This window comes from Sceloporus occidentalis, unplaced genomic scaffold (genome assembly GCF_023333645.1).
Source record: "Sceloporus occidentalis isolate IW3139 unplaced genomic scaffold, rSceOcc1.0.p SCAF_72, whole genome shotgun sequence".
In the NCBI taxonomy this organism is placed as follows: Eukaryota; Metazoa; Chordata; class Lepidosauria; order Squamata; family Phrynosomatidae; genus Sceloporus; species Sceloporus occidentalis.
Window position 1 is genome coordinate 3,015,549 of NW_028317052.1, and position 25,773 is coordinate 3,041,321.

General features: G+C 40.4%; 1 protein-coding gene across 6 annotated transcripts in view; it reads left to right on the forward strand.

The window, feature by feature from the left end:
* The window catches only part of LOC149286095 (unconventional myosin-XVIIIa-like), a 128,108-nt gene that overhangs the window by 73,055 nt on the left and 29,280 nt on the right, over positions 1-25,773 (forward strand). For all 6 annotated transcript variants that reach the window (XM_089494364.1, XM_089494365.1, XM_089494366.1 and 3 more), the window contains 10 exons: positions 10,070-10,135; positions 11,950-12,078; positions 15,498-15,641; positions 20,366-20,455; positions 20,680-20,799; positions 22,898-23,009; positions 23,339-23,466; positions 23,664-23,818; positions 25,015-25,138; positions 25,479-25,679. In XM_089494364.1, coding sequence (XP_089350490.1) covers positions 10,070-10,135; positions 11,950-12,078; positions 15,498-15,641; positions 20,366-20,455; positions 20,680-20,799; positions 22,898-23,009; positions 23,339-23,466; positions 23,664-23,818; positions 25,015-25,138; positions 25,479-25,679 — 1,269 coding nt within the window. The remainder of the gene's footprint in view (positions 1-10,069; positions 10,136-11,949; positions 12,079-15,497; positions 15,642-20,365; positions 20,456-20,679; positions 20,800-22,897; positions 23,010-23,338; positions 23,467-23,663; positions 23,819-25,014; positions 25,139-25,478; positions 25,680-25,773) is intronic.

Sequence of the window (25,773 nt, forward strand, 5' to 3'; positions counted from 1 at the left end):
GAGTCGCTCATTATTTTGATAGTTAGAGATACCAGACTATATTTCTGTCTCCGTACCAGAAGGGGATGCTTTCTGTGTAGTAATGTTTGTCAGCAGAAATGAGATTTAGGTATTTACCAGTCTTTTGCTTCAAAGACCTTGCAGGTCCCCATGGGGTTTCAGGGGTACAGAGATTAGAATGCATCGCCGATTTAACGTGTGCTTAGAAATGCATCGCAGCGTTTGTTTGGAAGAAGAGACCGTAGTCTTTGTTTGTAACATAAATAGTACATGTGGTATAGTTCATCCGCTGAGCCGTGCAGTAACTGTGTCTATTGGTGATGTTTGTTCTATCATTTTAAATTTTAAAATTGATAGCATGTGAATTATGAAGCAACGCCCGATACACCATGTCTTGTGAAAATGCTCTAAACTTTCATAGCTGGAGCGATCTAGGTCTTTATTTAGAATGATTAAATTAATAAGAGTATTCCATGAGCTCACGCTAAAGAAATGGTATGGGTTTTTTGTTGGATGCCAAAGTATGCTGCACAGGTGTGTTCATTAATTAAAGATATAGGGAAATAAAGAGTAAAATAACATGCAGAAAGTTTTACATCTAAACATGGTTGGAATGAGCACATGATTGGATACACCCTGAAACCTGTGGTTTACCTGTCTGCTTGGTAAGGGGCCAAGATAACCTTCCCTCCTTGTGGATAAGGTGACTAATGCCTTAAAAATCAATATTTATCGGAATAAGCAAGGAAGCGGATTCTGTGGATTCGGCACCTGGGCATCTAAACAGCACAATGCCATTTATTTTGCTATTTGGTGTTTGGAATTAAATGTCACCCGGAGATTTCGCGATCTGACGGCGTGTTTGCGAGCGCAGACTCCTCATGTAATATGCACCACCTGTGCGTGTCTGATCGCCTCTGGGAATTCAATACGGGGTTTTGCTTGTTTGCTTAACAAAGCCAACAGTAATAGAAAAATACGAGTAAAGCCTAGGGACAGCTAAGATGTGTCTGTCCATGCGCTGGTATGACTACTAATCTTTCCAGAAAGCAGAGAATGCCTGCTTGGTCCTAACAAGCAGGGAAATGAGAGTGATCCGAAATTCCCGGGGAGCAGGGCGTTCGTTTGTCTAAGGACACTTGTGAAGGTTGTGCAGTTATTGCAATTTATTACTGAAACTAATAATCCTTTTGTACCCCTGGAACATGGGGCATCCATCAGATATACGGTGTGTGTGTGTGTGTGTGTGTATATATATATATATATATAATATATAATATATATATATATATATATAATATATATTTTGATGCATCATGTTTTGTATTGGAATTTGTGACCTCATAACCACTAATTTGGCTGATATTACCTTAATTGACAGATATATCAGTATACAGTTAGATAATTATACATTTATAATGATATAGACAAACATATGGAAAAATTTATAGCTTGTCCCATGTTCTAAACATGATTTGTAGTATGTATGAACGTGTGTGTGTGTGTATTTTTACATTGTAAACAACATCACAACTTACGGAGGACTGAGCTGTAAAATGCAGCGTTCAGGAAAAGTGAGAGTCCCCCTTTAAATCCGTTTGTGTAAGAAACGTCTGATAATGTTTTATTTTGTGTACAGAGCCTACAGAATGATGTTTAAAGCAATAAACCTGCCCAAAAGGATTGTGTAATTTGTGCTCTGTCTAATTTAATTATTGATAAAGAGCCCTGTTGGATGCTGCGTAGTTTAATTATTGATGCCATGCTGAGTATAGTTTGCTGCCCTGTAAAACTTTGCTTAAAGTGGAACTCCCACCACAGATTTATATAGTATTAAAAACTAATTTTCTGTTTAAAAACAATAATACAGCATTCTTGGCATCTATATGTTTCCTATGTATGTGTTCTAGCTCTCATATCCTAATTCAAGCTGTAGTAGTCGGTCAGATTAGCCTGATGATGACCACAAATGTCACGCCTGCCTGCGGTGGCAGCCTCCATATCTGCAGATAAAAGTCCGTTAGAACAGTAAAGTGTGGCACTACATCACTGTATACAACGCTATGTTGAATGTTCAACGAACCATATTTTTTCCCCTGATACTTCTTTACCAGACACACACCGTACGATTGGGTGAATTTTTGACAATTTGTGTTTATTCCGCATTATAACCAGTTTGAAGCCATTATAAACCAGATTGTAAACTCGTTTGAGCAGGGCCCTCCTCACCTGTTGTCTGTAAGTCAAATTGTTATGCTACATACTATGTTATGTCCTGTCCACCCATTTGATGGTGCTATATAAAACACTTCTACTGTAGATATAGACTTCAAGAGAGATCCCATACTAGCCCAAAGGAGAGCTGTTTGGTACTATGGACTCTAATTGGCGGTAATGCAATCGGCGCATGTTAAAGCTGCCCAGGAGCTGCTCTCTTCCCTGGATGTGCCTGCCAGGGTCTTGGCCATAATACGCAGCTGACTGTTACAGAAGACTTTTAGAACAAAATATAAAGCTTTAAGCTTGTACAAGTCAGGAACAATAGTAATATTTAGAAACACACAGCTGTCGCTTGTGGATTTAAAGGGTTAAGTGATTATACAAGCTGAGGTCGGCTTGTCCTTCCCTTTGTCCCCAAAGAGCCATCTAGTTCCACTTTATCTTGGGTTGCTCTGTACATAATTTGTGCGCTGGCAGCTGGAGATAAACAACTAGAAGAAAACAACAAAAATCGTAGAAAACCTGCCGAATAATGAGTTTTTAGGTCACAGAAAGTGCTGTATATTGTAATTTGATTATTTAATATGTGCCATGAGAGCAGAAAGCAGAGCACCAAAACAAGCGAGGAAAATCTTGCATGAAAGTAACGCTAATTTGCATACAGGGGTCAACAAAGTGGACTGACATAGCATCTGTTTCACTGGTTAACCTCGAACCTTTGTTCTGTATAGCTACGTCTAGTGTACTTGTTCTAATGTGATACATGTGGCGGGGCGCTATTAAACCATTCTAATGTGCTTTTTAAACATTGTTAATCCCCGGCACAGGACCTAGACTGTGTGTTTCTGTACGAGATAGCTGGATAGGGACGGCTTCCAACTAGATGATCTCATTGTATCTCTGCTAATGGGAGGCACAGTGACCTCATAGCAGGGCTGGGGAAGAGCGGAGACGAGCAAAGCGTACAGGCTCTGTGCTTTATCTCTGACTACAGAAGACTTCAAGGAGCGCAGACCCGGGGGACATAGCGAGGCATTCAAAGGCACTGTGCTAACATAGCAAACATCATTACAATGTTACAGTGTAAGCTTCTCAAATGTCTGTGTGCTTTGCATATGTTTGTGTAGCGTTTGGGATAAATGTGTTTTTATTTATTTATGTACATTTGTGTGTGTTTGTCTATAAGGATACAGTGTGTGTGTGTGTGTGTTTTTATATAAATAATCTTGTGTGTTTGCAAGAATGTAACACCCACCACTTTATTCACAAACATGCGTTTATTTGATAATAGTAAAGAAAGTATTTGGTGGGAGTTCCCCATTTAAAAGCGTTAAAACCTGTTTTTTTGTCAGTGCTAACCCACATTATTGTATACACCACTGTATTACATGCTCAAGGTGGAAAAATAAAATTCCTTGGGACTTCACATTTAAGTACATCCCAGAAATCTGTATGTTTGCACTTTATGGGTTGATGTTTGCTATTGTGCGGAAGTTATAGCGAAAATGTAACTCCTTATAATTTGTAGGCTCCAAAGATAATGGAGTGGAGTAACGCTGGAGATATACTTTTGGTTGCTCCAAATGTCTTGTAGTGTCTGGCCCAGTTCAATGCTAGTGCTAACCGTTAATGATTTAGCTGGGAAATCTAGTTTCACAGCTCATTTACTTGGAATACAGGCAGAAAGAGATTATTACAGCCCCACCAGTTTTGGGGCTAGAAGGAATCAACCCATGATCTCTCAGAACAGTATTAGATATAAGAGCTTAGACCACCTATCCTAGGCAGATCTGTCAGTTTTCCCAAATCTTACATTTCAGTAAAATTTTGACACATCCTTTGAGCGTTCATGTTCTTCTTAGGGTGTAGTGGTTTCTGCCTTGCTACCCAATGCTTGACACTGGCTTCAGCTAAGAAGCAAGAGATGCCTGCTAATCTGAGGATGTTCTAGGGTACATTATAATCTTTCTGGAGCTCTTTGAAGATTCACTACTGTTCCAGATCCAGCTCCATTTTCTCATTTTAGCTTTATAGCCGTGTAACTCTTTTGATATGGTTGTGCAACAGTTTTCTAGGGGGCCATGATGGGTCTTTGAAATCTTATATGCTGCCAACTTTAGGCTTATCCAAGGCTTATCGGATTTCTGTTGAACACGGATGGCTCAAATCAGGCCTGATTGTTTTAAGAATCATTAATTTCTTTTGCTTGAGTTTGCTTGGAGGTAGTTGGGGGGGGCGACAATAACTGGCCCAATAAAAGGTATCAATTTGGACTAAAGACTCAACATCACAATTAGAATAAGACTATAAGACAGTTTGATTACTGCCATCAGAAGGTGGCTGCAGCAGAATGTTTGTGGTAAACTATTAAGGGGTTAGTGTTTGAAGGAACCTCAGTCCCCAGGTATGTTTATTGTCTTTTTTATTTAAGACCTATTCCTAAAGGATCCATCTTGAATTAAGGCATATAAAATGTGAACAGCATTGGGTATTAAGTATTAAGCTAACATTTAATGATGTATTACTGGCTTTTATGCTGAATTAAATAAAATCGTTGTAACGATTTGAAAGGAGAAGCGTCTGATACAGTCCTCTGCTTCCAGTGACAGCTTGTCCCCGTGGGTTTGAACGTACGTTGTGTTCTTTCAGAAATAAGCTTGTATACACAGAATGATCAACTTATCAGGGCTTTGATTGAACAAAATGCTCCCATTTTAGGTCCTTTAGATTTGGTTAATGATGTCTGATGATATTTGTTGTTTATGTGGGAAATACTGCCCGCGAAAGCAATTTTATCAGCGTCATCTTTGCTGTGTGCGAACGCAGAGTAAGCGCTGTGAGTTGAAAGCATTGCACATTTTCTTGGTTTTTATTTGTTGGTGTATGATAGAAATCCTCATTAGAATTAGGGCTTTCCTGCACATATTGCGGGGGAAAAACACAGAAATATGAGTTTGCATTTTATGGTCTAGCTTTTAGTTTGTGAATCACGCTTGATCACAATATGAAAGAGTTTCTTCATTTTAAGAGTCCTGCGTCCCTCTAATACATATACAGGTTTGCATTTAAACCTGGCTAATCTCAAAGAATTATTTCCTACATAGCTTTTGTCTCTGATAAAAGCAAGTCTCTATATTTCTGCATTCTGGTAAACCAGAGTACAGGACTAATGAAGGTCTCTGTGCAAAGGGCGTCTCGTTTGTTAATGTGTAGGGGTTCTCACAGAGGACTGTAGAGAAAACCATTAGCCAATGTAACCAACATCCTCTAGACTGTAAGCGGGACCCTCTTTAATGTATCGGGTTTGTCACGGTCTCTCTATTCTAGTTCTGTCATACCCGTGAATGTATGTCTTGTAAGTGCTGTGTGTATTGTTAGAGCTTTATGAATAAAAGATAATAATAATTTGCTTCCATATTGAACTTGATCAAAGTCTAGTAACTCGGTGTTACCCCTGCTTGACTAGAAGTAATTCAGACCAACAGTTTCAGAATTTCTGTAATTATTATTGTTTATGTTGTACACTTCTGTGTTGTATATAAATACATTGTAAATCCTTGGATGTGGCTTCTGATAGATTTTGTGCCGAATAGTGTAAATGGTTAAAGTCACACGGAGTCGTTAAATGCAGAACGTGTATAAGTAGCTGTCACCTTTCAGCCGGCTGGCAGTTCTAGGTCTATTATGTTGGCATTTAGACTCCATCTCGTAGACTGTGCTTCATATCCCTGTAATGTGTAGTATTATTACTACCTGCGCACATAACAATCTGTGATTAAAGAGGAGAAATCTACCATTTCACAGAGAAAAAGTGATTGGATAGCATTTCTGCTCATTGCGCTGCTCTTATTTTGTCTGCAGTGCTCCTGCTGACTCATGTTGGCTAGGAGCTCGCTTGGGCAAAACTCTTTGGGAAGAATAAAGAGTATTTTACTACTGTGCATAGTACGGATTGATCTCCAACTCCCATTATACTTGGCCAGCTAGCATAAGAAAATGGACGTTCTGGTCAACAACAGCTGGTCGGTTGCCAGAGTTGGGTCATCACCTTCTTAGTCTGCAAATACACGTAAAGTTAAATGGACGGCGCAACTGAACCAGTTAGTACTTAAAAAAAAAAAAAAAAAAAAAAAAAAAAAAAAAAACAAAAAAAAAACTCATCTATAACAAAAGATATCTAGCAACAAAAGAGGGTTTCTTTTTTTGTTTTGGAATTATCCTGTTTTTTGAGTGTTTCATAGCCTTAAATCTGTTTCGGTCAAAGTAGCATTAAGGCTACGTCTTTCTGCTTGGATTTACATTTGGCAACGGTTGGTAAAGTAAAGATCCAGCTTTCCGCATTCACACGGTGTTGTACCGATGAGAATGTATTCGTGGCGGTGAAGTATATTCTCCTGGCAGGAAACTTATGACTATTATAAATCAGCAGACGGCAGCCACTTCTTGCTGCAGTCGTGACGAGGAGTGTTTAAGAGCCCGCTCTCGTTTCCAACTGAGAAATGGCTGGGAGGTGATGGGCATTTTATCCCTGTCATTGGATGTATACAAGGATCGGTCCTCTACTGTACTCCTCGTGTTCTCTCTCGTTGTCTAACATGTGGCTGCCTTTAACATTGGGATGCAGTTTACAGTAACGGGACTGGTGTATTTAATTGGCTTATTGTCTTCATTCTTTATAGACAATGTATAAGTTGTATGACAAGACATGAACTTGTGTTCTTTAGATGCTTTTTCTTAAAGTGCACCTGACCTCCAAGCATATTATGAATACACTTTAAACAGGGTACTTAGACTATAAGCTCTATAGGTTATGGACCACCTTTCCTAATTTATATATAAATGTCTGTACTTATATGGCTCCCCTTTTTTTTTTTTTTTTTTTTTTTTTACGTAGGATACAAAATACCCTTGACAATGCGTTCTTTATATTTTACCGTGTTTCTAGATTACAATATTTTTTAGCTAATTTTGTGCTGATAACATTGTGTTTTTGTGTTCCTTATAACTATAATATAATTATATAATATAAAATTGCTTTACGCATTTGGTAGCGTGATGTAAGATCGGTTTTTATTGTGCGGCTGCGCTTGACCTTTTGTCGGGTTATAGAGCTTCAGTAGTTAATTGTAGCGGGTTCAGCAATGCAGGGGTATGTTTTCAGTTGTGTTCAGAACAGTTGTGTTTTTAAGAGCATCGTACTGTGAAACTCTCCAGCAATCAAGTGGAGGTAATGCATTATCAAAGGCTCTTTTATTTGATGCGGGGATGACAGTTGGATAGCAGAAAAAGATTCAAAGTGCTGCCTTATGTATCAGCATCTAGCGAAGGTGCGGTGAAATAAAATGCACTCAGCCATGGAACACATTCACTGCCATTTTACTGCAGGTTTTACAACCTAGGATCTGTTTGGTAGCATTTCAATTGTATAAAGTATAGAATAGCAACCGTTTGAGTTTGATGGTACGGGATGGTACAGGATAATCCAGCTAAACCTCATTTTACTACTTAAAGGGGAACTGTCCTATCCAGATTAACTCCAATTCCAAGTGTTACACTCTTCATATTAATATTTTTTCCCTTAATACATATATTTTTTCCTGCTGTGCCTAGCGTTACCATATTCTTCAGATCTTCCAGAACACATTTCACGTTACTGATCAGCTCAGTGCTGCCTGGCATTATATGGGGGTGTATACCAGATATACTAATTTTGGGGTTTATACATATCACTGGCTACAGGTCAGCACTTTAGACGTGACAGTACCATTTTAATTGTATATAGAAACATAGAATCTGACAACAAATTAGAACCATTCAGCACATCTAGTCTGCCCATTTCTCCTGATGTAGAGATTTAGACCTTAATTGGTCCTTGATCTTATCTTAGATTCAGGATTAGGGCTGAAACAACGAATCGATAATAATCGATAACGGAAATCGTTGTCGACGATTTCCGTTATCGATTAATCGAGTGATCGATTCGTTGTTGGAGCACTCGGCTCCTTTTACTTACCTCCGCGAGCGTTCCCCGCTTCCGCTACACGCGCCTTCTTTTAGTTGCGGTTCGCTCTGTGCGAGTGGCTCCGTTCGCACAGAGCGGTTCGCGGGGGTGGGGGTGGGGTTTCAGGGGATGCAGGGCAGAGTGGGGGTGGGGGGGGCAGGCCAGGGTAGGAGACTGAGTGCAGGGCAGGGTGGGGATGCAGGGCAGGGTGTGAGTGTGGGGGCAGGGCAGGAGACTGGGTGCAGGGCAGAGTTGGAGACTGGGTGCAGGGCAGAGTGTGAGTGTGGGTGCAGAGCAGAGTGGGTGCAGGGTGTGAGTGTGGGGGCAGGGCTGGGTGCAGGGCAGAGTTGGAGACTGGGTGCAGGGGCACAGTGCAAAGTGCCAGGGCTGGGTGCAAAGTGCCAGGGCTGGGTGCAAAGTGCCAGGGCTGGGTGCAAAGTTCTGGGTGCAAAGTGCCAGGGCTGGGTGCAAAGTGCTGGGTGCAAAGTGCCAGGGCTGGGTGCAAAGTGCCGGGTGCAAAGTGCTGGGTGCAAAGTGCCAGGGCTGGGTGCAAAGTGCCAGGGCTGGGTGCAAAGTGCCAGGGCTGGGTGCAAAGTTCTGGGTGCAAAGTGCCAGGGCTGGGTGCAAAGTGCCAGGGCTGGGTGCAAAGTGCCGGGTGCAAAGTGCTGGGTGCAAAGTGCCAGGGCTGGGTGCAAAGTGCCAGGGCTGGGTGCAAAGTTCTGGGTGCAAAGTGCCAGGGCTGGGTGCAAAGTGCCGGGTGCAAAGTGCCAGGGGTGGGGAAAAGCGCTGGGTGCAAAGTGCCAGGGCTGGGTGCAAAGTGCTGGGTGCAAAGTTTCTTGAACAGTAATAGTCCACCTCTTTTCAGAATGTTTGGGGTTATTTTGTTTCATAAATATTGTTTGGGTTTTTGTACTTTGAAAATATTGTTTTTTTATTACATCATAACAAAATAAGAATGTTAATGTAAATTTTAAGTTGTTTTTTAACATCCAGTTCATTAAATTATTTTAAATAAACAAAAAATTAGCATATTGTTTTTTTTATCCGATTAATCGATTAATCGAAAAAATAATCGGCCAACTAATCGATTATTGCCATATCCCATGCATGTTTAATTCCTTCACTGTTTTAGCCTTTACCGCTTCTGCTGGAAGGCTGATACGGCAACCGGAGTTATGCCTTATGTGACAGCTGCCATCTTGCTGATGCATCACACCTCCACCATCATAACTCTACACTACATCCCGTGCCCTCAAATGTCTCCATAATTAACCCAAGATGTCGATTAGTGTCAGATTTTTTGTAATGATGGTGTGTTGTGATATCATGCTGCAAATGACTGCATCCAATCGAATACAATTGTAAATTTCAGATGTGTGTATTTTTCCTGTGATAAAGAAACAGAATTGAGAAGTGGCTACAGCTCTGATAACCGTAAATGCCGCAAATAAATAAAAATATTAAACGTTAACAATAGCCAATTATTTTTTTTTCTGTTTATACAGAAACTCGTATTAAGGCTGTCGCATATCACATAATGAGAAATGTTATCGCACTCCGCCGTAGCACTTGGCTGCACCTTGAAACACGGTGTCGCTAAGTTTGCAAATATGTATCAGAAGATTGCAAGTATGTAAACGTCGGAGCGATGGCAGAAAAGCGTACAACTTTATGGCAGGTCCCTGTTAATTTGGGAGGCGCGATTTCTCTTTAACGCGGCGGCCATTTATTAAGCTACTCCTAATGGAACTGGTTATAATGAACAAAACAACATATTACAGTTCTGTAATATCCTGGGAACTGTGCCACCTGAAACAGGACAAACATTGCTTTGTGTTTCTTTTGCAGGCTGTTGAAGAGCTTTTGGAGTCTCTGGATCTAGAGAAGAACAGTTATCATATGGGATTGAGCAGGGTAAGTGATATCGTTATGACCCGTCTGTATGTAACGTTCGCTTGTACAGGAATGACCATAGATGTGTCCCAATTGGAAGTACTTTTTAGTTGGCTTTGTTTGATTGAATGATCTGTGAACACTGTTTGGTAATTACTGTGTAAATGTATGTTTCTGCTACATGGGATAGGATTTAGAAAGCTACATCCATGAAGTGACCTTTATTTTGACTTTATATGACTTGGAGGTGCGTTTCGTAGTCTCTGGGAACATACGGACCAGCCTTTATTCATTCCCCACATCAGTGTCCCCGTCCACCTATTTTGTTTCTCATTGTCCGCCGATCACTCACTGGGTGTGGGGGGCTATTGCATGGAACACATCTGATTACTAGAGAGATGCTAGATCTTTATAGCTTAATTAATGTGTAACCCAGATCATATTCGCATCAATGAAAGAATGCAGTTCTGCTCCAAAACTGACAAAAATCTGGGTCATGTCCAGAGGTAACGGCGAAAGACCCAGTCTCTATTCACAGCCACACAATGCGCTGCCAGGATTTAGGATAAAACCGCACTGGGCTCGCTGCTTGCTGGCATTATGAATGGGGCAGGAGTTGCTTCCCACATGCAGAATTCCTCATGCAAATGAGCAGCAGGATCAGGGAGCCGCAGGCCATGCTGATTAACTCTGTTTTCTGAAGTCCATATGCAGCCCGGCACAACTTTCACTAGCCTCCTAGCCTACTCTTCAGACGTTGAAGGGTCAATCTGAGGAATCCAGATGCCCCCCCTGTATGTGTTGCCATTCTGTAATAAAGGTCTTCTGCTTCAACTTCCGTCTGGTATTATAAACAAAAACGTGTCTGTCTGTTCTTGGAGACCCTAAAACAGCACTTCATGTTTGGAAGGTAGAAAAAAAAAAAAGAGCGTGCTTCATTGTCCAGTGATATACTAATCCCACCATGAAGTGGCTCTTATGTTAGAATAACCGAATGTAGGCGCAGTCACAGACAGCAATTGTTGATCTAGGACGGAGGTACTCACTCGAGGTAGGAACTGGGTACGTCAAGCGATTAAAACTACCGTTTTATTGGCCATTTATAGACTATATGTTGATAGCGTAGGCAGTGGCTCTTTTTGTCAAGCAATATCATTGAGCTCTAGGAGAGCAAATAACTTCTTTGGGGGGGGGACTTGCAATCTTAACTTTTATTTGCGAAAGGAAACCTTTGGAATAAATGGAAGCTGACTGGTTTCCAGTTTTGTTTGTGGAGGAACATTATTAGGAGATATGTGTTTTTTGTCTTCTAGCATCATTTAAACCTTCAGATGTTGTTGTTTATGGCACATTGGCTAGAAATAACTTGGTTACTGCCTGGTCTGGCCACCATGTCTTGAATCCAGCGAAGGCGTGTGAATGTAGATGCTCTGCTGTTCAAAATGTTCTATGATTTGGCAACATAACACCCCAAGGATCAAAATGCTTTGTGTATCCCACTGGTACACAAATGGTTAATTGTTCAGAAATTGGCTAGTTACCTATATATATATATATATATATATATATAATTATTTTGGCAGAACTTCTTTTTATACCCGATTCACCCAATTTTATTTTTCAATTTACGATGTACCTCCCTTGACCCAGTGCTCTCTCACAAAGCCGTGCAGATGCCTGTCAAAATTAATTCTGTTTACAGTGAAACCCAAAGGCAATTTAGACTTTTCAGGTCGAGACTGTAGTTTGGAATCAACTCTGTAAATACATGATGGTGTCTGCTGCACGCAGCATTTCGTTAAAATCAATCTCCCCTCTTTTTTTTTTTTCTGCAGGTGTTCTTCAGAGCAGGCGCTTTCACGAAGCTCGAGGAACAGAGGGATGAGCAAACCCGGAGAAACCTCTGCCTGTTCCAAGCTGCTTGCAGAGGTTACCTGGCACGACAGCAGTTTAAGAAGAGGAAGGTATGGTTATCTATGCCGACACCAGCATTTGCTACCAGGCTTTCCATAGAAACGTTCTGTCGCTCTCACCCCCTCTCCTTGGTGTCCTAAAATGGTAAACTCCTTGTTCATACAAAAGTTTACAGCTTGCTGTCAGATGTGGGGGGTTTTCCTTGTGGACGTCTGTGTGAGCCGGGAGGACGAGTCCTGCCCAGTCCACATCTGACCTACGGTTTGAGCAGTGAGATTGTGGAGAGCCTGGCCAACCTTGGGGCTGAGCGCAGTCTGACACGGTAAGGGGTGGGCGAAGGTTTTATGGGCTCTTAAATCAAAGCCGAGTTGTCATGGCTGTTTGGAAAATCATGCAGTAGAATTGAAGTAGAATCAATGATTCTCAGTACTGGCATTGTATGTTGTCTGGGAGGTAGTTAGAGGTTTAAGCTCTTTCTGTATCAATGGGCTGTTCCTCCAAACCACCATTGAAATGGTTAACAATCTCCAAATTTTGTTTCACCCCTTAGATCAACCCCTTTATGGCGTTACATACTGATTTATTCTGCTGCGCCGCTTTAATGGAGCTGGTATTAATGCACATTCTCCAGTTGAAGGGCGGATGTTGTATTGATGATTGCCATTTTCGTGTAAATATAATATGATACTTAATCTCACTCACGGCAAAATGGTTGCAATAAGTAGCAAACGCAGCCAGACTGCTAATTACCTCCTAGAGCATTTTTTAGCTTAATGCGTGGAGTGTAAAGTGAGTGAGTATGATACTGGTTTGTGCACCAGCCTCACGCTCATGGGTTAAAGATCGCTATGCTGTGACTTATTGTATACCCCCCCCACATCATACTCCAACAATGGAAGGGTTTATTTTTTTCTTCAACATTGTCCTACAGCGTAGGCCAAACACACGGCTTCGTAGTGTTTCTGTAGGATCTGCGTGGTTGTGGGTCGTCTTTCCCTTATAAATAATAGGAATAGTAATTAGACATAAATATGTCATTGTTGGGAAGGTATGCTGCACTACCACTGGAAATGGACATGTCGTTTATAAGCTAGTCCATCTGTATATTATGTTTGGATTGCTTTGTGCTGTGGGGTGATAGCACAGAAGACTAAAGACTAAAGGTAAGTTTAGCTCTTACCTTTAGCAGAAGACTAAAAGGTAAGAGCTAAACTAGTTATAGAGACTTTGGAAAAGTAGGCTGCGTGACCCTCATTAGCCTTAAATAAAACATTAAACCATTGTATCCAAATAAAATATCGATTGTTGTATCCGAGAACCCCGTTAAGCTATTAAACAACTCACAATATAGAATTGGTTGACCGTAATGCGTTATGTAGCGCTAAGTGTTACCATTACAGAGAATGATGAGTCCTAAACTTAGATGCATAATGTATAAATGTGGCCACCTAGAACATTATATGGCAAGCAAAAAAAAGTTGATAAAGACCTCATTGTGAGGTCGAAACGTTGTTGCTGTCTTCCTTTAATAAATCTGCCTGAGCTGGAACCCTTGAGTGCCTGGAGCCTTTATTTATTTTAAATAAACAAAAAGCATTCTGTTGTAATCTGGGTGTGAAAAAATAAAGTGAATGAAATAAGCTGGTAGAGACTTGCCGTGAAGGCCATTTAAATCCATGTTTGTATGTATGTAGGTAGTACAGCGGCAAATAACGTGTCTGTCACTAAAACAGGATAGAGTGACTCTCCAACTGTGTTCAGAAAACAACTCCTATCACCCACAGCCACCGGCATCCTGGTCCAAAACCAGCCAGAGTGCCTTGCAGTTACATAATGCGGACTAGGAGCAGGGCCTTTGGTTTGTCGGTTGTAAACTGTATTCCCCCCCGTTGTTGATAAAAGCATAGTGCCATACATCTACATGTTTTATATTAAATCTCTGCATTTTATGTCAGCGCTGTCGGTCTAAATCACTGCAACATCGAGGTGATCTCTGCCTTGTGACGCCGCTCTCTCATTGAGAGTTCTAAGTAATGCACTTGGTATGTAGAGGAGCGGAGGGAGATGATAGAAACATTCAAACATGTAAAGTATAAAAATAAGTGTCCCAGAACTAGAAGACGATAAGAAAGCGGAGGGTTAATATGAGAAAATTCTACTTTACAGAAGTTGATGCCCAAAATAGACTTCCAGTTTAACTTCAACAAAGTTTGGCATGTGTATAACCGTAGCCTAAAGAACGGATACAAAAAAAGGGATTCAGATCGGGCAGACTTGATGGATCAATTGCTCCTTTTCTGTATCAGTGTAGAGGAAAATCTTGCTGCTGGGTAGCTATTTCTCCAAAAATCTTTCTTCTGACCCGTAAGTTTTTGTATATTCTGATGCCTTTGGTGTGCTTCGCTACGTGGCTTCTGGTCCATTAAGAATTTTCCGCGTAGCTGAGATTTTCTCTGACCAAGTTCAAGGCTTGACCGTTCTGAGGAATCCAGTTACCTGCGAGTGATTCCCTTATAAAAATGTCCTGCTACTTTGGGGTCATCTTCTTGGCTACTGAGTCTCTGAACAATAGGCCAAGATCACATAGACTTCTGATATTCATGCTCAAAGTGAATACCATAAATCTACCACTTTCTGATTCACATTGTATTTATATTATGTCATCAGTTCTTCAGTTTATTAGCCGCGCATATGCCTGGGTAATTTTAGTTACATTATCTTCATTAGACACGTCTGTTACTGCACATCTGTCCGTGTTAGTCGAGTCTGTTATTGCACGTTTGTCACCCTCTTCAAATTTTGTCTGCGCGGTCATTATTATTACTATTACTGCTTCCAGCAGATTCTATAGCGGTGTGACGATATAGAGGGAAATAGAAAAATTAACCCTGACATGAACACACATAAAGACTTGCTAGTATACAAGGTCTTGTGAGGTTACAATCTATTATTCACTTGAGAGGGTTTGGTCCAGGATTATTTGATTGTGGAGAATGTCACAGCAGAAGACGTTGACGTGGAGATCATTCCAGAATGACAGTTGTGTGGTATTAAGAGGATAGATTGTATGCTTTTCTGGTGGATTTGGGTTATTGCCATCATCATCCTGTCTTCCTGCTATTATTTTATACATTTTAATTATCATCATTGCCCCTCTCAATTTTCTGCCGTTGGCCCCTCTTGCGTGTCTCTCCCTCCTCCCCACTAGCCTGCTCATGCTGTGCCATCATTCGATCCCCATCTTTCTTTGCTCCTTCTCCCTTACATGGCGTTCTGGCTGCACTTATTTTAGTGATGTCTTTGGCATTAGTCCTGAGTGCTGAATGTGTTTTTGTTTGATTGTTCCCAGCCTCTGTTCCCTTGTGTTATTCAGTATAGTCTCGTTGGTCCTGATTCGGTATGATAACTTGGTGCTCATCTTCACCTAATTGCTTGTACTACTGAACACCCTGTGCTACGTTTTCTCTAGATCCAAGAGCTTGCCATTCGCTGCATCCAGAAAAATATCAAGAAGAACAAGGGAGTTAAGGGCTGGCCCTGGTGGAAACTCTTCACTACAGTTCGCCCGTTGATAGAGGTGCAGCTGACAGAGGACCAGATCCGTGGAAAAGACGTAAGTATCACATATAAGAGGGTATTGCTCAATCCTCACTTTTTAAATTGTTTTACATTTATTCTAGAGTGTGTTACCAGTGAAAAAGGTTTAGCGCTGCCCCCCCCCCCCCCAGATATTTCTGCGGCTCCATTAGGAAACTGGAATAGCGAAAATGTTATGTGTAGAATCTATCTATCCACCTATATCTAATTTATTTATCTATCTATCTATCTGTCTATCTATATCTAGGTATATACACACACTACTATTCAAAGGTTTGGGGTCACAGTTCTAGCCGTAACATAATTGCAAGATGGTTTTCTATTGATCAATTAGCCTTTTAAACTTAAGCTTGGATCAGCGAACACAATGGAGTGATAAAGGGCCTCTGTACGCCTATGAAGATACTCCATTACAAATCAGCCGTTTAACGTATCTTTTCCGTGTGCGCATCTCTAAAAGCAGAGACACGGGAGGCGAGAATAGCTAAATTATATTAGGCATGAATTTGTTTCCCAGGAGACTGCAGCGGTGTAGCTGAGGGCAGTGCTGCTCCTGCTGCTGCTGCGTTAGCCTAGTCTGTTCTAACGGTACATTTTTCCTTGGTTTTATTTTTTTATCTTTTTCTCCTTTTTTATATATCTATTTTAGTAGCACATACCATGATAATAAAATGTACATCAGTACCTATAGCCTCTTCTTTTTAGTATTGGCACATATGTTGGGGCATCAGGTGAAATATATATATATATATATATATATATATATTTTTATTTTTTTTAATTTTAAAATATCCACAAAAGCCAGCAACTGCTTTAAACGTTTTCTGTTTTATTCCCCCTTACGTTTTGTGTTTGTGTTTATTTGTAATGTGTAAACTGGGCTGGTCTTTTGCTGTCATGGGCACCCCAATTGTAATTGACGGGTTTGGTGCTACTGGGTCATACAGAAGTTAGTGTTGATCCCCGTTGTGTATATAAAGGGAAAAAAAAGAACATTTAGAATGAGGTGATCACAGCCGTGGAGAGGCCTGGCAAAACTGTGCCAAAATTACCAGTAAAATATGAAACGAAACTGGGCTCACCTAAAAATTCATCAGAACAAAACATCAGGAAAAATAGCTAGGTATGAATACGTAATCCAGTGTCCTTCACTATGATCAATAGTGTCGTCAAGAGTAGGCATGCGGTATTCCAGAAAGTCATCAGAGTTCCCTAAAGCTGTGAGTTGCCATATAACTGAACCGACACATCAAATGCGTGTAATAAGCGTACAGCTGTAAAACGCGACCGTCCCATTTTGAAATGCTTTTAACGTTAATCTGTGTTTAGCATGTAACATATTGCTTGGCATATAACATGTAGCTTGCCAACAGTTTTCACCATGGTTTGATCTTGCCTTGTAGACCATGCTAACTGAATGAGAGTTGTAGACATATACTCCTCCACAAGATACGACACATACTGTAACTACTACAGCTGATCTATACACAAGCTAGCTGTGTGATGTATGAAAAATGTATAGATTTAAACAAACTTCATGTGACATATCCCAGAGCATACGTTTTACAACTAACCGTACATGACAAGATATATTGTATCGTATAGAAAAAGTATGGCTTTTGTGATAAGATGGATGGTTTGAATCACAAAACGTAGCCATTGTGACCTTTGCACCTCAGTAATTTTAATAAGCTGTAGAGACATAAAATGTATATCATTTGCATAAAAACACAGATTCGGGTGAGCTGCACTTTACAGGGTCAGTTTACAAAATGTTGAATTCTGGTGAGGATAATTTTAACTGCGGAACACAACATTGTCTCGTTATTAAAGCAGATCTGGCATTTTCCCCCATTCTGTGCAGTAGATAAACCCATGGTACTGTGTTTACAGATTAAAATAAGTATATGTATGAAAAACTACAGAATCTGTATACCGTGGGGATAGGTCATCCTAACTCAGGGTCTGTGTAATTATTCCCCCACCAAAAAATGTATTTGTGCCCTATAACGAAGTTGCTTATTGTTATCGCTCATCAAATTAGCATGGATTTAGCTCTCCTTGTGCACCCGGTGGCTAGGTTAGTGCCAACCTATCTCTGTGCTACTTCATTAAGAGAAGTCTCTGTGTTTCACATGTACAGGGTAACTTATTTATATCTAAATGAAATTTGAAAGGGTGGTGTTAAAATTCCACAATACTTCTCAATTCTCTTTTTGCCAAATATCGTGCTTTAGATGTAGTTGCTTCAGTTGCTGGTGGTACAGTGAGAACTGTAGCATCACAGGGGTTAACATCTTTGAAATCCCCTGCATTCCTTTGAGATGATTACCTGATTGTCAGCTTCTCGGCTAGTTCGTGAACGGTGCTAATTAAGTTTCATTCTGGTCATGGTTGCTTTGCGTATATGTTGTAGGAGCTGTGCCAAGGCCAAAAGAGGGCCAGAATTAATAATGCTTTAAAATATATTTGAAATGGGAAATCTCTCTTTCCAGTACTTCAACAAACAGCGGTTCAAAGATTGCAGATGTCATCCTGTGTTGCGAAAGGCTAAAAGCCGGAAGTCATGTGTGTCCTCATAAAGAGAATCTGCACCAACCTAAGATGATGCCTTTCACCAACCCACCCCTATGTTAGTTCAGTGTGTGGTTGCCTTTTCAGGAGAAGGTTTGAGTGCAAGCAGGTTACCACTGACACGATTGTACATGTATTGATGCTCTCCAGGGTTTCCGTAAAAAGCTTGGGTGCTAATGGATCCATCCAGCTATTAACATTCCAGTTGGGCATCATAGTGTAACTCTGGAGCATTCAGCTAGCGTTAAAATTAACTGTTTATAGGAAATACTGAGTCTTTTTATGGTGCACCTTGAAAGATTCAGCATGGACATTTGGATGGGCTTCTGGCACAGATCCATTTTCCTATAATTCTTAGTGTTTGGGGTAAATAAATCAGCTGGTTAACAGTTAAATTGTATGTTATGTTATGTTACGAATCCTTACTAAATTAGGTAAACTGTTCTTAACCCTCGGAAAAAAAATGAGTAAACCATTTAATGTTCCAGCTGCTTGGCTTCTTAAGTCGACTTCATGTGTGGTTGTGGGGATGTCTGGTTGATGTGTGGTTGATGCAAGGACGCAGACATCTTTGCACTCTGCTGGGCACATCTCTGCATCCGTGCTCAGCTGAGTGGAGCTAAACATTTAAGGTACCAGCTTTGGTCAGCTCTTAATACCTAGAAAAACTCACACTCCCTGTTGGATCTCAATGCACATGACACAAAACTCTAGGGCAGACACTCCAAACGCAGGTATCTTCTATCAAACACCGTTATTTGTGTCATTAAACAGTTGTTGTTCTACCCCTTAGTTGTCTGAGAAGGGGTGCACGTAGTATGTGTTGAGAAAACCTCTTGCGTATGGCTAGGACTTGAATGCATAAACAACCATAGTTATTTGCCTTTGAGGTCTTATCGCCTTGCACTGGTAATACTAAAGTCTAGACAAGCTCAGTCCCTCTGCGTTCAGCTGTATTAAAACCTCTGGTCAAAGTCAGGTATATTGCGGCATTTCCAACGTGTCAGTATGAATGGCACGGACAACCTGTACATGAAGTATAGCTATGCTAATCCGGAGACGTGTGAAACCTGGAATTAATATGAGCCGGGAGACCTGGTGTCTCTCCTCCCCTTGGCTGTGAGCTGCCGCTTGCAGGGATGTTCACGTTACATTTATTCATCTCGGGGGGATTGTTTGAGTGAGGAGGAGTGTCAGAGAATATGTTTATGATCATCAGGAGCTGCACAGGGGAATTTCTGTTCACTGAATGAAAAGGGAGGCTGCTTGAGAGCGTTTCGGGTTCCCAGCGGCAGAACAGCCCTGCAGGAAGTAGGCCACTTTCACATAATAAGAATGTTCCAATTCTAGAACATGGTTTCATTCAGCAGCTTAGCCCCTACAAGACAAGGGGGACCTACCAATCGTTTTGCAGCTCTGGGATTTCCCGCAAACTAATTGCTAAAGTGGTTCATATTTTGTAGAGCTTTGTAACGTGTAAAGAGATTCCTGCAATCTCCGATTCTTGCCTTTTCTGCTTATGCCAAGACTTATCGGACTGAGCGTGGCCGTGTTTTCATTGTAGGAACATAACCTGCGCCTTTTTCCATTATTCCACTGTTCCACAGAGATAAAATAAAAGTAATGTGTGTGCCCTCAACCATACACTGTTGAATAAAATGGTAATCTGCAGACATTACTGAGTCTTCGAGGTTTTCATCTGTTTCTAACTGTCAGGTTTTAGAGTGATGTGCAACTAATGCCGGGTAATCTATTCAGATGAATGAAGCCTACTAATCAGTATGGATGGAGCAAACCTACACCTGTTACAGTACTTAAAACACAGACAGTATATAAAGTATTTAGTACAGTTATGAGCTCACGCGGGTATTTAGCAATATTCTATACACCAAGGGCACTGAGAATTCAGGATTTCACATCTGGATTTTTTGAGGTCTAGAGAGCATAATTGCCCTGTCCGGTAGTTTTGCACTCTTCAGGTGGAACGTCATGTCTGCTTAGAAGACACTTATTGATCAATATGTCCTGTTTATTTTTTTTATTCCTCAGCAAAGTTTTTTTGTGGTTAGTAATACAAGCACAGACAAGATCAACTGATAAGTTGGCTGTGAACTTAAATGTTAATAGATATTTCTATGGTAACTTTGTTTTTCTATATTGCCCCAGGAGGAGATACAACAGCTGAAAGGCAGATTGGAAAAGGTGGAAAAAGAAAGGAATGAACTGAGATTAAACACTGATCGCTTGGATAGCAGGGTAACAATTTATCTTTGAGTTTATTGCCCAGTTACAACATTTTTTTTAGGCTAAATATGTATAGCTCTTCTTCTTGGATTGGTCGCTGTATACTGAAATGGTGACCATTTAATACTTATCCGAATGTTACAAACTGGAACTTTCCTCAAAATTAGCATTGCAATTCTTCTTTTATATTCTAACTCTATGGCGTCTGACAATGCGGAGTTCCTCTCTACCTGTAGATAACAGAACTGAATTCTGAGCTAACAGACGAGAGGAACACAGGAGAATCTGCCTCGCAGCTGCTGGAGACTGAGACGTCTGAAAGGCTCCGGGTGGAAAAAGATATGAAGGATTTACAGGTAAAACTTCTCCTTCGGTTTCAAAGATGTTTGTGTTGCAGATGCCGATGCTGCTACTCATATTAGCCTCTCTCATTTCATATATCTGGATTGAGTCTACTATGGAAGACTTAGCTGACAGTCTTCTTTTAGCCTTCATGTCATCAAATTTGCGCTTCAGAATAGTGGTTCCTAAATTAGCCTTCAAAGTACACAAACGGTCCAAGCTTGGAGTCTCCCTTTTGGAGCAGAATTAGGCTGTTTTTTTGTGATAGCACACCCAGTAGGGCATTCACCAGGTTATTCAAATCCTAAACTTTACTGGTACTCACAATAGAGGACATTTGTGGCTCTAAAATACACAACTTTGTTGAGTTACTTAACAAAACTTTTAGGATAATGTCCTTGTATGATGTTCTAAAGAAGTGCTTCTCAACCCAGTCTATAAGACACACAAACAGGACAGGATTTAGTAACTACCTCATTCACAGCTGTATTAAAGACCAAAATGTTACTCTTTGTTCTGATAAAAGAAATATGTCCCCTTCTATAATTTTGTCAACAGTCAAATTTCATGTATGTGCATCTCTGTACTTTTTTTCTCTCTCTGGTGCGTGTGCACAAGTGCTGAAAGGGACGTAGTTTCATTTTTTCTTTTGGAGTTGGTTCAAGAACAATAAGAGCAGCTTGGAGTTCCAAAGTTGTACACTAAATAAATAAGCTGTCCCACAATCTGCCTTCAGAAACAAATCCTTTTCCTATGGCTACATTTTGATTAGCAGGGTATAGTGCAAAGAGTGTGAAGAATGATACCTTGCAATCATGCGTGATCCAAGTCAGGGACATATTCTGTGGGCAACTTCAGATTTCCGAATGTGTGCAGAATTTTAGATCTATATCACGCATGCACATTGTGGATAGAATTGTTGCTGATAAATACCTTATAGTCTTTTCAGTAAATCAGGAACCTAGTGGTTGCTGTGGAGGGCAATACTATGTTTTTCCAATAGACTTACACAGAGTGCAACTTTCTCATTATCGGATGGATATGTCCTCATTGGTTTAAATTGGCCAGTTTCAGTATGGGTTTTTAATGTAGTGTTGCTGCTGACAATGTGTTTACATTTTTTGCAAATATTTGTTTCTTTTCTCCTTTGATTTTTTTGTTCAAAAAGTCTATCAATAAATACACTGGGTAGCAGGAAAAAATTATCTAATCCATACAGTTGCATAGAACTTTTATGGAGCCCACAATCCAGTATGAGTACAGCACTCAGAAGCATACCTAATGCCTACAGCATGATGGTCTGAGATGCATATTGATCTGTTTAAAGCTGGCAGTATACACAGCAAAACATATAAAGAAAGCTGCCCATTTCTAAGGTCCCGCACACATTTGTTTTGCTTGGCAAATTATGAGTGTTTTGTTTAAAGAATGCACACTATTTTTGCTCGTTGCTACTGTTTTGCACCAGGATGTTTCTTTATTGATAACTAAATGCTTCATGTAGATCCGAAGCCCTTTTGTCTCTGATTTGTATACATGACCTATGTTACCCCAAAAAACCCTTGTCAACCAATGTTGAGCTTAATTTATAGAAACGTTATCACTCTAAATAGAAAACTAAGTTCATCATCCGAACACATGCTACCCCAGGAAATCGCTGTCAATCAATGTTGAGTTTAATTTATAGAAACCTCACTCTAAATCATAAACGAAATCACGAAAGGCGAGTAATTCATAATCAGAATAAAAAGTAGAAAAAAAAGCTAATGCCCAGAAAATCAAGGCTATTCTCCTTTAAACATGCCTGCCAGCTTTCCCCGTGTTGTGTGTAGGTGCTGGAGCCAGCAGAACAGTGTGTAACACAAAGCTGCTCGCTGAAAGAAACCCACCAGAGTCTGTGACATTACAGAATTATACCTGTTCTGCCGTACATTATTCCTCTGTATCTGTTCCTTTCATATCTATTTAGCAGCTCATTAGCTGTCATCTATATCTATCTATATAATATACATACACAGGCATACATACTGTGCTGTTTTGAGGAGCTACAGGCAAGCTACAGTCGTTTTCTCCTGTCCCTGTCTTCTCATTGTGGTTTTTCCTCTTTTTCAGGCCAAATACGATGCACTGAAGAAGCGGATGGAATCCATGGAAGTGGAGGTTATGGAGGCCAGGCTGATCCGAGCAGCTGAGCTAAATGGTGACTTGGATGATGACGATTCTGGTACGTCTGACTGCTTGGGTAATTGTCTCTGTAGAGAGCAAACAGCGTCATCCTTTTAATAGCAAGACTGAGTGGGATAGAGAGGCTTTAGTTGAATAATATAATTTAGATGTTAAAATGAGCATAGAGTAGGGCTGATCGTGATGTTGGGTCCTTAATTTTATCATTGGCATTTGGCAAAATCTGTCTCTTTTATTGCTCTGATGCGTTTCTTTCTTTATTTATTTTAAACCGTAATTCTTTGGCTTTTAGATGCTTCATTTATGACACATTCTGCCGACTATTAGCGATACTTTCTCCCATTAACCCTCATCTTCCTGTCTTAACAGGTGGGGAATGGCGCTTGAAGTATGAGCGCTCTGTGCGGGAGATCGACTTCACCAAGAAACGCATGCAGCAGGAGTTTGAAGATAAACTGGAGGTTGAGCAGCAAAACAAGAGGCAACTGGAACGCAGAGTAAGCGTCTTTTCTGTCGCTCTATGCATGTGCTGTAAAACCACTGCTGCATTGCTAGGGCAACATACACACATACAAGTGTTGTTCTTTGTTACATAATTATTATGCGGTATCACAACAGATATTATAGAGAGCTGATTTATACTAAAAAATAAAAGTAAAAAAATGAAGTCAAGCCTTATCTGGTTTACCTGCAGTTGGCAGATCTGCAGGCAGATAATGAAGAGACACAGAGGACACTGCAACAATTAAAGAAGAAATGCCAGCGACTCACATCGGAGCTGCAAGACACCAAGTTGCACCTAGAGGGGCATCAAGGACGCAACCATGATCTTGAGAAGAAGCAGAGAAAGTGAGTGATACAGTGCTCCAAATGTTATTCTGGTGGTTTGACTTTTTTTTCTTAATCTATAGCAGGGTTTGTCGACGGGTAGAGCTCAAGAAGTTACAAAACTGCAACCCCTACGGCCCCCTGGCTCTACTTATTTTCTGTAATCTTGATGACAAGAAAATTAACATTCTCTAGGTTTCTATAGTGAATTTGACTTTTACCGGTGCGCCCAAGCATTCCACTGTCTACATAATCCTCAATGTGTAAGAAGTCCGCAGCCAGGTTAAGATCGCTGGCACATAGGTTTTGATTAAAAAAAAAAATCAAAAAAAAAATCACACTATCGGAGTAAAATGAAATAATAAAAAAAAATATTTACCAACAAGTAATTGCATTTCTTTTATAGATTAATCCAACAAATAGATTGGAAAGCAGTAGAAATAATGAAGAACTAAATACTGTGTACCACTATAAATGTTTTCCGTTAAGACCAAATCAGTGACTTTGACACGTGAAATCGCGTTTTTTATTCACAAGTAAACTGTGTTTTAATGCATTTGGAGAAGCTTGCATTTTAATCAAGGATGTGTCCTGGAAACGGCTACTGTAACATTGCCAAAGGTTCCCATACCGAAAGGCTAATGGTTTAGCTGGCTTTATCAAATCCCTGGCAGCAATCGTAAGATGTTCTATAATAGGAGTATGTGTCCCAGATATATGTTCCCCATAATCCACATGATTCCGCATCATGAAGTGGCAATTTATGAAGTGACAAGTCAGAAGTTTCTCTTTCCCAGCTATCGTATTTTATGTTTCTCCAGCTTTCCAGATGTTAATGGTGGGGGAGAAAGTTAGATTAAAAGGATAAAAAGACTACCACTACATTTGTTCTGCTTCCTTGTCATATAATATTACCTACATTTTTTTCTTTTTTCCTCTTCTACCCAAGTCTTTGTTAACCTACACCACTTTTACCTATGTCATTGTGTCCTCCCTTGCCAATAGGCAAGCAACCTCTTTCTCTTGGGCATTGTATGCTACTTCCCCACCTGTCCATTATATGTGATCTTCTCACCTTTCACCCTCCATACATTTTATCCCTCTTCCTCCATTGTAAATATCATAATGGTTGAGCTGCTTGGTATCGGTCCATTATTTGTGTCCATCTGAATGTGGTGAGTGTAGCTGTGACTAACACAAAGATTTCTCTGAGCCAGGTTTGACACTGAGCTGGCACAGGCCCAAGAAGAGGCACAAAGGGAGAAAATCCAGAAGGAGAAGCTGAGCAGAGAAAAGGATATGCTGACCTCTGAGGTCTTCAGCCTGAGACAACAGCTGGAGGTGAGGACCACTGGCCCTACTCTCACTTGCCTCTGTTTTTGTTTGTTGTTTTACAAGCTGGCCCATTTTATGTAGGTTTTATTTTGACTTCTCCTGGCATGTTGAATTTAGCATATAATATTAGAAACTGAATGCTTTTACTTTTGTGTGAACTTAAAAAAGAATTCCTTAGCCATTTAAAATAGTTCAAGCAGTGTAAGATACACAGCTTTTAAGTGCTGTTTAAAAAAAAAATTAATCTGAAGCATTATTAAAAATATCTCCAGGCTATATGGTCCATTGGATCTAAAATACCATTAATGTTACCATTGGTATTACCTTCATATTGGTTATTTTCTAGGAGAAGGACACAGACATTGTGGTTTTCACCCACAAGATCGAACAGTTGGAAGCAGAACTGCAAGACGTTTCATGCCAGGAGTCCAAGGATGAAGCTTCATTGGCCAAAGTCAAGAAACAACTGCGTGACTTGGAAGCCAAAGTCAAAGATCAAGAGGAGGAGCTGGATGAACAGGCTGGAACTATTCAGATGCTGGAGCAGGTAATAACATGCATGTTGGCGCCCATAATCCCATTGATAATAAACCAAAATGATTCTAGAACCCACTCTTTGTATTTGTGTGCTGGGCACATTT